Source organism: Trachypithecus francoisi, unplaced genomic scaffold (assembly GCF_009764315.1).
Source record: "Trachypithecus francoisi isolate TF-2019V2 unplaced genomic scaffold, Tfra_2.0 Lachesis_group4, whole genome shotgun sequence".
Classification (NCBI taxonomy): Eukaryota; Metazoa; Chordata; class Mammalia; order Primates; family Cercopithecidae; genus Trachypithecus; species Trachypithecus francoisi.
In genome coordinates this window covers 40179770-40192358 of record NW_022681469.1, presented here as the reverse complement: position 1 = coordinate 40192358, position 12589 = coordinate 40179770, and the positions used below count along the sequence as shown (strand labels likewise).

Here is a 12589-nt window from a genome sequence, read left to right as displayed (position 1 = left end):
TTTACTTTATTTATTTATTTATTTATTTATTTATTTATTTATTTATTTATTTATTTTGAGACAGAGTCTCATTCTGTTGCCAGGCTGGAGTGCACTGGTGCAATCTCGGCTCACTGCAAATTCCGCCTCCTGGGTTCAAGCAAGCCTCCTGCCACAGCCTCCTGAGAAGCTGTGACTACAGGTGCACGCCAGCACGCCCAGCTAATTTTTGAATTTTTGTAGAGACAGGGTTTCACCATGTTGGCCAGGATGGTCTGGATCTCTTGATCTTGTGATCTTCCCCCCTTGGCCCCCAAAGTGCTGGGATTACAGGTGTGAGCCACCAGGCGCCCACCTTTCCTCATTATTTTCTTTTTTTTTTTTTTTTTTTCAGACTGTCAGTTTTCTATTTATTTATTATTTATTTATGTTTTTATTATACTTTAAGTTCTAGGGTACATGTGCATAACGTGCAGCTTTGTTGCATATGTATACTTGTGCCATGTTGGTGTGCTGCGCCCATCAACTCGTCAGCACCCATCAATTCGTCATTTATATCAGGTATAACTCCCAATGCAATCCCTCCCCTCTCCCCCCTCCCCATGATAGGCCCTGATGTGTGATGTTCCCCTTCCCGAGTCCAAGTGATGTCATTGTTCAGCTCACACCTATGAGTGAGAACATGCGGTGTTTGGTTTTCTGTTCTTGTGATAGTTTGCTAAGAATGATGGTTTCCAGCTGCATCCATGTCCCTACAAAGGACACAAACTCATCATTTTTTATGGCTGCATAATATTCCATGGTGTATATGTGCCACATTTTCTTAAACCAGTCTGTCACAGATGGATATTTGGGTTGGTTCCAAGTCTTTGCTATTGTGAATAGTGCCGCAATAAACATACGTGTGCATGTGTCTTTATAGCAGCATGATTTATAATCCTTTGGGTATATACCCAGTAGTGGGATGGCTGGGTCATATGGTACATCTGAGTTCTAGATCCTTGAGGAATCGCCATACTGTTTTCCATAATGGTTGAACTAGTTTACAATCCCACCAACAGTGTAAAAGTGTTCCTATTTCTCCACATCCTCTCCAGCACCTGTTGTTTCCTGACTTTTTAATGATTGCCATTCTAACTGGTGTGAGATGGTATCTCACTGTGGTTTTGATTGGCATTTCTCTGATGGCCAGTGATGATGAGCATTTTGTCATGTGTCTGTTGGCTGTATGAATGTCTTCTTTTGATAAATGTCTGTTCATATCCTTTGCCCACTTTTTGATGGGGTTGTTTGTTTTTTTCTTGTAAATTTGTTTGAGTTCTTTGTAGATTCTGGATATTAGCCCTTTGTCAGATGAGTAGATTGCAAAAATGTTCTCCCATTCTGTAGGTTGCCTTTTCACTCTGATGGTAGTATCTTTTGCTGTGCAGAAGCTCTTTAGTTTATTCATATCCCATTTGTCAATTTTGGCTTTTGCTGCCATTGCTTTTGGTGTTTTAGACATGAAGTCCTTGCCCATGCCTATATCCTGAAAGGTACTACCTAGGTTTTCTTCTAGGGTTTTTATGGTATTAGGTCTAACATTTAAATCTCTAATCCATCTTGAATTAATTTTCGTATAAGGAGTAAGGAAAGGATCCAGTTTCAGCTTTCTACTTATGGCTAGCCAATTTTCCCAGCACCATTTATTAAATAGGGAGTCCTTTCCCCATTTCTTGTTTCTCTCAGGTTTGTCAAAGATCAGATGGCTGTAGATGTGTGGTATTATTTCTGAGGACTCTGTTCTGTTCCATTGGTCTATATCTCTGTTTTGGCACCAGTACCATGCTGTTTTGGTTACTGTAGCCTTGTAGTATAGTTTGAAGTCAGGTAGCGTGATGCCTCCAGCTTTGTTCTTATGACTTAGGATTGTCTTGGCAATGTGGGCTCTTTTTTGGTTCCATATGAACTTTAAAGCAGTTTTTTCCAATTCTGTGAAGAAACTCATTGGTAGCTTGATGGGGATGGCATTGAATCTATAAATAACCCTGGGCAGTATGGCCATTTTCACGATATTGATTCTTCCTATCCATGAGCATGGTATGTTCTTCCATTTGTTAGTGTCCTCTTTTATTTCACTGAGCAGTGGTTTGTAGTTCTCCTTGAAGAGGTCCTTTACATCCCTTGTAAGTTGGATTCCTAGGTATTTTATTCTCTTTGAAGCAATTGTGAATGGAAGTTCATTCCTGATTTGGCTCTCTGCTTGTCTGTTACTGGTGTATAAGAATGCTTGTGATTTTTGCACATTAATTTTGTATCCTGAGACTTTGCTAAAGTTGCTTATCAGCTTAAGGAGATTTTGGGTTGAGACAATGGGGTTTTCTAAATATACAATCATGTCATCTGCAAACAGGGACAATTTGACTTCTTCTTTTCCTAACTGGAAACCCTTGATTTCTTTCTCTTGCCTGATTGCCCTAGCCAGAAATTCCAAGACTATGTTGAATAGGAGTGGTGAGAGAGGACATCCCTGTCTTGTGCCAGTTTTCAAAGGGAATTTTTCCAGTTTTTGTCCATTCAGTATGATATTGGCTGTGGGTTTGTCATAAATAGCTCTTATTATTTTGAGGTACGTTCCATCAATACCGAATTTATTGAGTGTTTTTAGCATGAATGGCTGTTGAATTTTGTCAAAAGCCTTTTCTGCATCTATTGAGATAATCATGTGGTTCTTGTCTTTGGTTCTGTTTACATGCTGGAAGACGTTTATTAATTTGCGAATGTTGAACCATCCTTGCATCCCAGGGATGAAGCCCACTTGATCATGGTGGATAAGCTTTTTGATGTGTTGCTGAATCCGGTTTGCCAGTATTTTATTGAGGATTTTTGCATCGATGTTCATCAGGGATATTGGTCTAAAATTTTCTTTTTTTGTTGTGTCTCTGCCAGGCTTTGGTATCAGGATGATGTTGGCCTCATAAAATGAGTTAGGGAGAATTCCCTCTTTTTCAATTGATTGGAATAGTTTCAGAAGGAATGCTACCAGCTCCTCCTTGTACCTCTGGTAGAATTCAGCTGTGAATCCATCTGGTCCTGGACTTTTTTTGGTGGGTAGGCTATTAATTATTGCCTCAATTTCAGAGCCTGCTATTGGTCTATTCAGGGATTCAACTTCTTCCTGGTTTAGTCTTGGAAGAGTGTAAGTGTCCAGGAAATGATCCATTTCTTCTAGATTTTCTAGTTGATTTGCGTAGAGGTGTTTATAGTATTCTCTGATGGTAGTTTGTATTTCTGTGAGGTACGTGGTGATATCCCCGTTATCATTTTTTATTGCATCTATTTGATTCTTCTCTCTTTTCTTCTTTATTAGTCTTGCTAGCGGTCTGTCAATTTTGTTGATTTTTTCAAAAAACCAACTCCTGGATTCATTGATTTTTTGGAGGGTTTTTTGTGTCTCTATCTCCTTCAGTTCTGCTCTGATCTTAGTTATTTCTTGCCTTCTGCTAGCTTTTGAATGTGTTTGCTCTTGCCTCTCTAGTTCTATTAATTGTGATGTTAGAGTGTCCGTTTTAGATCTTTCCAGCTTTCTCTTGTGGACATTTAGTGCTATAAATTTCCCTCTACACACTGCTTTAAATGTGTCCCAGAGATTCTGGTGTGTTGTATCTTTGTTCTCATTGGTTTCAAAGAACATCTTTATTTCTGCCTTCATTTCGTTATGTACCCAGTAGTCATTCAGGAGCAGGTTGTTCAGTTTCCATGTAGTTGAGCGGTTTTGATTGAGTTTCTTAGTCCTGAGTTCTAGTTTGATTGCACTGTGATCTGAGAGACAGTTTGTTATAATTTCTGTTCTTTTACATTTGCTAAGGAGTGCTTTACTTCCAATTATGTGGTCAATTTTGGAATAAGTGTGATGTGGTGCTGAGAAGAATGTATATTCTGTTGATTTGGGGTGGAGAGTTCTATAGATGTCTATTAGGTCCGCTTGGTGCAGAGATGAGTTCAATTCCTGGATATCCTTGTTCACTTTCTGTCTCGTTGATCTGTCTAATGTTGACAGTGGAGTGTTGAAGTCTCCCATTATTATTGTATGGGAGTCTAAGTCTCTTTGTATGTCTCTAAGGACTTGCTTTATGAATTTGGGTGCTCCTGTATTGGGTGCATATATATTTAGGAGAGTTAGCTCTTCCTGTTGAATTGATCCCTTTACCATTATGTAATGGCCTTCTTTTTCTCTTTTGATCTTTGATGGTTTAAAGTCTATTTTATCAGAGACTAGGATTGCAACCCCTGCTTTTTTTTGTTCTCCATTTGCTTGGTAGATCTTCCTCCATCCCTTTATTTTGAGCCTATGTATGTCTCTGCATGTGAGATGGGTCTCCCGAATACAGCAGACTGATGGGTCTTGACTCTTTATCCAGTTTGCCAGTCTGTGTCTTTTAATTGGAGCATTTAGTCCATTAACATTTAAGGTTAATATTGTTATGTTTGAACTTGATCCTGCCATGATGATATTAACTGGTTATTTTGCTCGTTAGTTGATGCAGTTTCTTCCTAGCCTTGGTGGTCTTTACATTTTGGCATGTTTTTGCAATGGCTGGTACCGGTTGTTCCTTTCCATGTTTAGGGCTTCCTTCAGGGTCTCTTGTAAGGCAGGCCTGGTGGTGACACAATCTCTAAGCATTTGCTTATCTGTAAAGGATTTTATTTCTCCTTCACTGATGAAACTTAGTTTGGCTGGATATGAAATTCTGGGTTTAAAATTCTTTTAAGAACGTTGAATATTGGCGCCCCCTCTTCTGGCTTGTAGAGTTTCTGCCGAGAGGTCTTCTGTTAGTCTGATGGGCTTCCCTTTGTGGGTCACCCGACCTTTCTCTCTGGCTGCCTTTAAGATTTTTTCCTTCATTTCAACTTTGGTGAATCTGGCAATTATGTGTCTTGGAGTTGCTCTTCTCGAGGAGTATCTTTGTGGTGTTCTCTGTATTTCCTGAATTTGAATGTTGGCCTGCCCTACTAGGTTGGGGAAGTTCTCCTGGATGATATCCTGAAGAGTGTTTTCCAACTTGGTTCCATTTTCCCCCTCACTTTCAGGCACCCCAATCAGACGTAGATTTGGTCTTTTTACATAATCCCATACTTCTTGCAGGCTTTGTTCATTTCTTTTTCTTCTTTTTTCTTTTGGTTTCTCTTCTCGCTTCATTTCATTCATTTGATCCTCAATTACTGATACTCTTTCTTTCAGTTGATCGAGTCGGTTACTGAAGCTTGTGGATTTGTCACGTATTTCTCGTGTCATGGTTTTCCTCTGTGTCATTTCATTTATGACCTTTTCTGCATTAATTATTCTAGCTATCAATTCTTCCACTCTTTTTTCAAGATTTTTAGTTTCTTTGCGCTGGGTACGTAATTCCTCCTTTAGCTCTGAAAAGTGTGATGGACTGAAGCCTTCTTCTCTCATCTCGTCAAAGTCATTCTCTGACCAGCTTTGATCCGTTGCTGGCGATGACCTGTGCTCCTTTACAGGGGGAGATGTGCTCTTATTTTTTGAATTTCCAGCTTTTCTGCCCTGCTTCTTCCCCATCTTTGTGGTTTTATCTGCCTCTGGTCTTTGATGATGGTGACGTACTGATGGGGTTTTGGTATAGGTGTTCTTCCTGTTTGATAGTTTTCCTTCTAATAGTCAGGACCCTCAGCTGTAGGTCTGTTGGAAATTGCTTGAGGTCCACTCCAGACCCTGTTTGCCTGGGTATCAGCATCAGAGGTTGCAGAAGATAGAATATTGCTGAACAGCGAGTGTACCTGTCTGATTCTTTCTTTGGAAGCTTCCTCTCAGGGGTGTACTCCACCGTGTGAGGTGTGGGGTGTCAGACTGCCCCTAGTGGGGGATGTCTCCCAGTTAGGCTACTCAGGGGTCAGGGACCCACTTGAGCTGGCTGTCTGTCCGTTCTCAGATCTCAACCTCCGTGTTGGGAGATCCACTGCTCTCTTTAAAGCTGTCAGACAGAGTGGTTCGCGTCTGCACAGGCCTCTGCTGCTTCCCCTTTTGTTGTTTAGCTGTGCCCTATCCCCAGAGGTGGAGTCTACAGAGGCAGGCAGGTTTCCTTGAGCTGCTGTGAGCTCCACCCAGTTCGAGCTTCCCAGTGGCTTTGTTTACCTACTTAAGCCTCAGCAATGGTGGGCGCCCCTCCCCCAGCCTTGCTGCTGCCGTTTCGGTTAGATTGCAGACTGCTGTGCTAGCAATGAGGGAGGCTCTGTGGCCATGGGACCCTCCCAGCCAGGTGTGGGTATAATCTCCTGGTGTGCCCGTTTGCTTAAAGCACAGTATTGGAGTGGGAATTACCCGGTTTTCTAGGTGTTGTGTGTCTCAGTTCCCCTGGCTAGGAAAAGGGATTCCCTTCCCCCTTGCTCTTCCCAGGTGAGGCAATGCCTCGCCCTGCTTCAGCTCTTGCTGGTCGGGCTGCAGCAGCTGACCAGCACCGATTGTCCGGCACTCCCCAGTGAGATAACCCCAGTACCTCAGTTGAAAATGCAGCAATCACCGGTCTTCTGTGTCACTCGCACTGGGAGTTGGAGACTGGAGCTGTTCCTATTCGGCCATCTTGCTCTGCCCCCTCTCATTATTTTCAACTGAAATGCAAATATGCCTTGTTCTAGTATTCTTGGATCAGACTTATTTTTCTTTGATATCTATATATGGTTGTATTGTCTTCTGAAATTTAATTTTGTTATTGAGATGTCTGATTCTCTTTTATCATACTCAAAATAATTACTTAACTATGAATTTTAATTGCATCATTTTCTGAAACACACTGTACTTTTTTCATCTAAAAACATAATACTTATTCATCACAAAAATCTGCATTACTGCATTGAATACTTTTTCTGTATTATTTGTTAAATTTTCTGTCTCTACCTGTCTAGTTATCCTTTGGGTTTATCTCTATTACTCCAGAGAAATCACCTTCTCCACTATTCAGTTATTTATCTTTTGTATTTACTGTGATTAATTCAAAATTTTCTTCTCTGTCTGCAATTCAACATCCTGCAGTGTCTAATACATTTTACTTTGTTTTGTTTCTGAATAGTTGTTTATAGGTATAATTTTTGTTCTCAGTTTGCTATCTCCTCTATCCCTCACAAGAGCCACATTATATATCATTTGATGACTGAGGAGACAGGATCCAAGTGAGAAAGTAACGTTACTAAAGCCCAAAGTAGAGTTGAGATTCAAACTTAGATTTGCTTGACACCTGTTTATCTTCTACACCTCACCCAATTGACTTTTCCTAGACAGTTAAATAATAGTAATTATTTTTTGGTGTTTTATATCAAACTGAGGCTATAGTTTTACTCATCCATTACTTATACTAATGTTTTTGATTCTCTATTTTTTTTAGTTATTTTGAACATTAGTAATAAGAATATTAGGATGCTTATTTAGTTGCTCATTTATTTAAGGATATTTTGTCATACTTTCATAAAAACAAGCTAAAGCCTAGCTGAGATAAAACATTTTAATGAGTGACCCATTTCAGTGATATTCGATATATGAGTAGAGGCTTCAGTAGTTGAAATGAGTTCTAAATTACAAGATCTGTTGGGAAAGGCAACACACAACATTCAGTTTTACTTACATGCAGCCTTGCTTAAAGAGAATATTGTAATAAGCAGAGTGCTTTCTTTGTGTTTCTATAAATAAAAATTAGACCAAGAAAATGTTTGCTGTCTATAATCATAGACACTTAGATATTTTCTCCCCAGAACAGCTGGAAGTAAGGTAAAATAAAATAAGATCATTTGCAAGATTACTAATCCTATAAAAAGTCTGAAAAATGAGGGATTTGATAATTTGATATAACTTTCATTTGTCAAACATAACTTTCTTTTTCTTGTGGCAACTAAAGGTCTTAGAAAACTTGTCTTGATTAACTTTAGCCATTGATTAGAGTGTGTCTGGCCAACTTCTCTTTATATTAGAACACAATCAGAAGAAAAAGTATTTGATAAGATAAACGTGGCCAGGTGCGGTGGCTCAAGCCTGTAATCCCAGCACTTTGGGAGGCCGAGACGGGCGGATCAGGAGGTCAGGAGATCGAGACCACCCTGGCTAACACGATGAAACCCCGTCTCCACTAAAAAAATACAAAAAACTAGCTGGGCGAGGTGGCGGGCGTCTGTAGTCCCAGCTACTTGGGAGGCTGAGGCAGGAGAATGGCGTGAACCCGGGAGGCGGAGCTTGCAGTGAGCCAAGATAGTGCCACTGCACTCCAGCCTAGGCAACAGAACAAGACTCTATCTCAAAAAAAAAAAAAAAAAAGATAAACGTAAATTTTTAATGTACGGTTTTAGGAAATGAACACTAAATCTGATTTTATACAGTCATTTTGCTGGCACATTTATAAACATAGCAACTGTTTATAGAAGATATCATAGAACAAGTAATAGAACAAGGTCGTTAGATGCAGATATGGCCTTCAAATAAAGAGATAATGAAGCATCAACGTGTGTGTGTGTGTGTGTGTGTGTATGTGTTGTGTGTGTTGTGTGTATATGTGTAAATAAGGAATGAAAGAACATTTGAGACCCTGGTAGTGGACCAAATTCTCTCTGGGCACACTGGAGCATTCCATATTGTGGGACTCAAACATTAAGCAGGCCTATCATTTGTTGTCCCTCACTCATTCTCCCTCAGGCTACTTTACTCAAATGTAAATAAACTCTAAGAATGTCAATAGATTCTTAAAATTTTGTCTTTTTTTTTTTTTTTTTCTTAGGTCTATTGGGTAATTCGTATTTTAATATTGTTCTTGGTTTTGGATGAGCCAAGATGATCGCAAACTTTTATTATATCTTGACCATTTTTGAAATATCTAGGATATATTCATCTAATACATTTTGAGGTTTTTGAAATGTTTCAACATCCTGTTTTTCTTAAGTTTATCCAGTACCGTCACGTCTCAGAACAAAGGGAATAATCTAGATAGATGGAGATATTTTTCAGTAGCCACTTAAAAAGCTAAATTAGACTCTTCAAAGCCCAAGTGTTACCTGGAATATAGATAACATTTTCTTTCCTTCTATATTGCAAAATTTTAGGACTGACCTTTGTCTTATAAACATTTTAGATTAATACCTTAAATTAGTATTTGATGGGACCAAATGCTCTGCTGATTTAAACCTTCTGTCTCCATTTGAGATGTCCTACCTCTCTCCTCATGTCTGCACCTTACACCCAGTGGCTTCTGTGGGATATTTACTCTTTGGCGATCATTTTAGCTCATTTACAGCTGAGCTAAGAAACAAGCATCAGTCATTGTGATTGTGACCAGCAAATGTCCTCTTTCCTTTTCTAGGAGCACCACAAATAAATAGTTAAGACTTCACACTATTTATCTCAGTTTCTTTGGAAAGACCCGAACTGGTTTAATACGAAGTTTTTTATTGTGTTAAATAGGATTGTCAAGCTTTTGAGCACAATTCATTTTTCCTAAAGAACCAATTTTATTTTGCAGTAATGAATGGATATAATATCCTCCAAAAAATTGTAAAAGTTACTTGTCTGTGTCAAATTAAGGATCAGGGAATTCTTTTTGTTTGTTTGTATTCTGTCCTGTTTCTTCTTTCTTTCCTGTAAGTGAATAAATATAACAATTTTTAAATCTGAAGATAGTGGTGACTCTTGAGGAAGTGTGTTTTATTATAGTTTTCTTTATTTTTCAGTCCGAAGCATATGTGCTTTCATAGTATTTATTTATATGGAGTTCTGGATAAAGCTATTCTGCATGAAAATAAACAGATTTATGAAAGGTACTAGTGCCTGAATATTTTGATTTCAATATAGAAGTTCTATAATTGTCTGCTGCCTGGCTTTTAAATGAGAGTGTTCTCATGCAAAATAGCAAAGGACAGGCAACAAATAAACTCAATATTTTCATTATTTAGAGCACTAAAACATATATATTTTATTCACTGGAGACAGAGAATATAAATATCCAAATCTCCAAATAATTACTAAACCTCATTTTAGCTTACAGTTCCAAACTTCTTATCTTCGAACAGAGAAAAGATTTTTATGCACTCTTCTTTACAGCTAAATGAACAACAAAATACATTAAAAGTACAAAGTAATTTTCTTTGTTAACCCATGGGCTGCATGTATAGGAGCCATAAGATGCAATGTGTGTGTCATGTAGACTACTCCCTCTAAATGTTATGTTAATGCTCATATGTATATTATGTATGTTCACAGCTCTGCTTTTCTCATAGATCCTTTTTTCTGTGTTCTAAATAAATCCTGGAGTAAAGTGTATGGTGCTTTGTTTCTTTTGATAAAATTAATATACCTTATTCGTTAGTGCAGTTCTAGGTTTACGGAAAAATTGAGTAAATTACAGATTTCCTATTAATTCAGTGGTAACACTTGAGAGGAAGCATTATATAACCCTATAATTAGGTCCCAGCCTTTTAGAAAGTCTGTGTCTTAAGCCTAAGAAGTTTGGTGCTTGTGTTAGTTTGTTTTGCATTACTCTAGAGAACTACCTTAGGCTGGGTAATTTACTTTAAAAATAGTTTTTTGGAGACTTCAGGTGTGGTAGCCGGCGCTGCGCCCGTAGCCGGGACGGGGATCTAAGCTGGCAGGATGAATGTGGGGGTGGCACACAGCGAAGTAAACCCCAACACTCGAGTGATGAATAGCCGAGGCATCTGGCTGGCCTACATCATCTTGGTAGGACTGCTGCATGTGGTTCTACTCAGCATCCCCTTCTTCAGCATTCCTGTTTTCTGGACCCTGACCAACGTCATCCATAACCTGGCTATGTATGTCTTCCTTCATACGGTGAAAGGGACACCCTTTGAGACTCCTGACCAAGGAAAGGCTCGGCTACTGACACACTGGGAGCAAATGGACTATGGGCTCCAGTTTACCTCCTCCTGCACGTTCCTCAGCATCTCTCCTATTGTGCTCTATCACCTGACCAGCTTCTATACCAAGTATGATGCTGCTCACTTCCTCATCAACACAGCCTCATTGCTCAGTGTACTGCTGCCGAGATTGCCCCAGTTCCATGGGGTTCGTGTCTTTGGCATCAACAAATACTGAGGGATGGGTTTTGGGACAGCTCCATGGGCATGGGGAAGGCAGTGAAACAGAGGACTATAAAACATCCTTCTCTTATTCTCCATACTGTCTTCTACACCTTGAAAGCGTGAGAACTATACAACCTTTCCCAGACTCCCAAGAAGAGAAGAGATTGGCAAATGGGGCTCCTGGGCCTAGTCCTGCCAGCGGCAAGTTTCTTTGAATCAGGAAGGCAGGTGAGGTAAGGGCCAAATCACTCTCCTCCATAGCAGGAAGCCATTTGGGCAGCTTGTTCGGTGATTACATCTTTCCATATCTTCTACACCTACGACCTTCCAGCTCTGTTTTGCTGTGTATTTTTCTTATAATAATTTTTTCCAACTATAGCTGCAGTTTAATCAGCAGGAAGGGCAGAGAGCTGTCCTCATAAGGCTGGGGGTAGGAAGATGGAATACTGACCTAATGTATAAAACTTAAAACAAAAATAAATAAATAAATAAATAAATAAATAAATAAAAATAAAAATAGTTTTTTGGGGATCACAGGTCTGTAATCTGCAGCAGAAGCATGCCACCAGCATCTGTTTCTGGTCAGGACCTCAGAAAGCTTTTACTTACCATGGGAGGCAAAGAGTGAGCAGGTGCATCACAAAGTGAGAGAAAGAGAGAGGACGATGTGCCAGTCTCCTTTAAACAACCAGTTCTCCTGTGAACTAACAGAGTGAGAACTCACTCATTACAAAGGGAAGGACAGCACCAAGCCATTCCTGAGGGACCTGCTCCTATGACCCAAACAACTCCCACTAGGTCCATTTTCAATATTGGAGGGTTCATTTCAAGGTAAGATTTGGAGGAGACCTACATCCAAACCATATCTGTGCCTCCCAAACTCAAGTGAATTATTACATAAAAACTCTTTTTTTCAGCTACCCTTTTAAGGTAACTGAAGAAGAACTGACATGTTATGAATACCTGAATTTTTTATTTTTTATTTTTTTTGCTGGTTTGTATATATTTATAATTTTACTTCACTTTGTGTCATGGATTCACTCTGAGTTTCAGGATATAGTAAATTGTTTAAATGAGAAAGCACTCAAATACATATTTTCTAGACTATTACTGACATATTAGTATTCCAAATTGATTATTTCTTGATTATTACTGAAATTTCTGGGAGGTGTTTATATAATTCATTTAGGGCCTTTGAAATACTTTAACATTTATTTATCCAAAAGCTTTCTAGTGCCCTAAACCTAACTTCTCATAAAAAAGAGAATAATGTGCAAATAAGTGGAAATATTTTGAGTATCCTTCAAAACACTAAAATGAGCACTTCTGAGTTATTATAAAAAGTCTATATGCTTTAGTTTCAAGTGAACTCTCAAAACCTATCATGAAAATATACATTTTACTAAATCCTATGAAGCTGGTTATCTATTTATGGCAATGAATCAGTTAGTAATGATAACTCAGCAAAGGACAAAATAGAAAAGGTTTAAAATCATCATAACAGGACTAAAAACCACAGCATACCGACTTAGTTTAACATTCA

General features: G+C 38.9%; 1 protein-coding gene across 1 annotated transcript; it reads left to right on the top strand.

Annotated features, from left to right (window-relative positions):
• Positions 1-10538: 10538 nt before the first annotated feature.
• Positions 10539-11141, top strand: LOC117072980 (ORM1-like protein 2). The gene has a single exon (XM_033193478.1). The coding sequence runs from the start codon at positions 10598-10600 to the stop codon at positions 11057-11059; it is 462 nt and encodes a 153-aa protein (XP_033049369.1). The 5' UTR covers positions 10539-10597; the 3' UTR covers positions 11060-11141.
• Positions 11142-12589: the final 1448 nt, after the last annotated feature.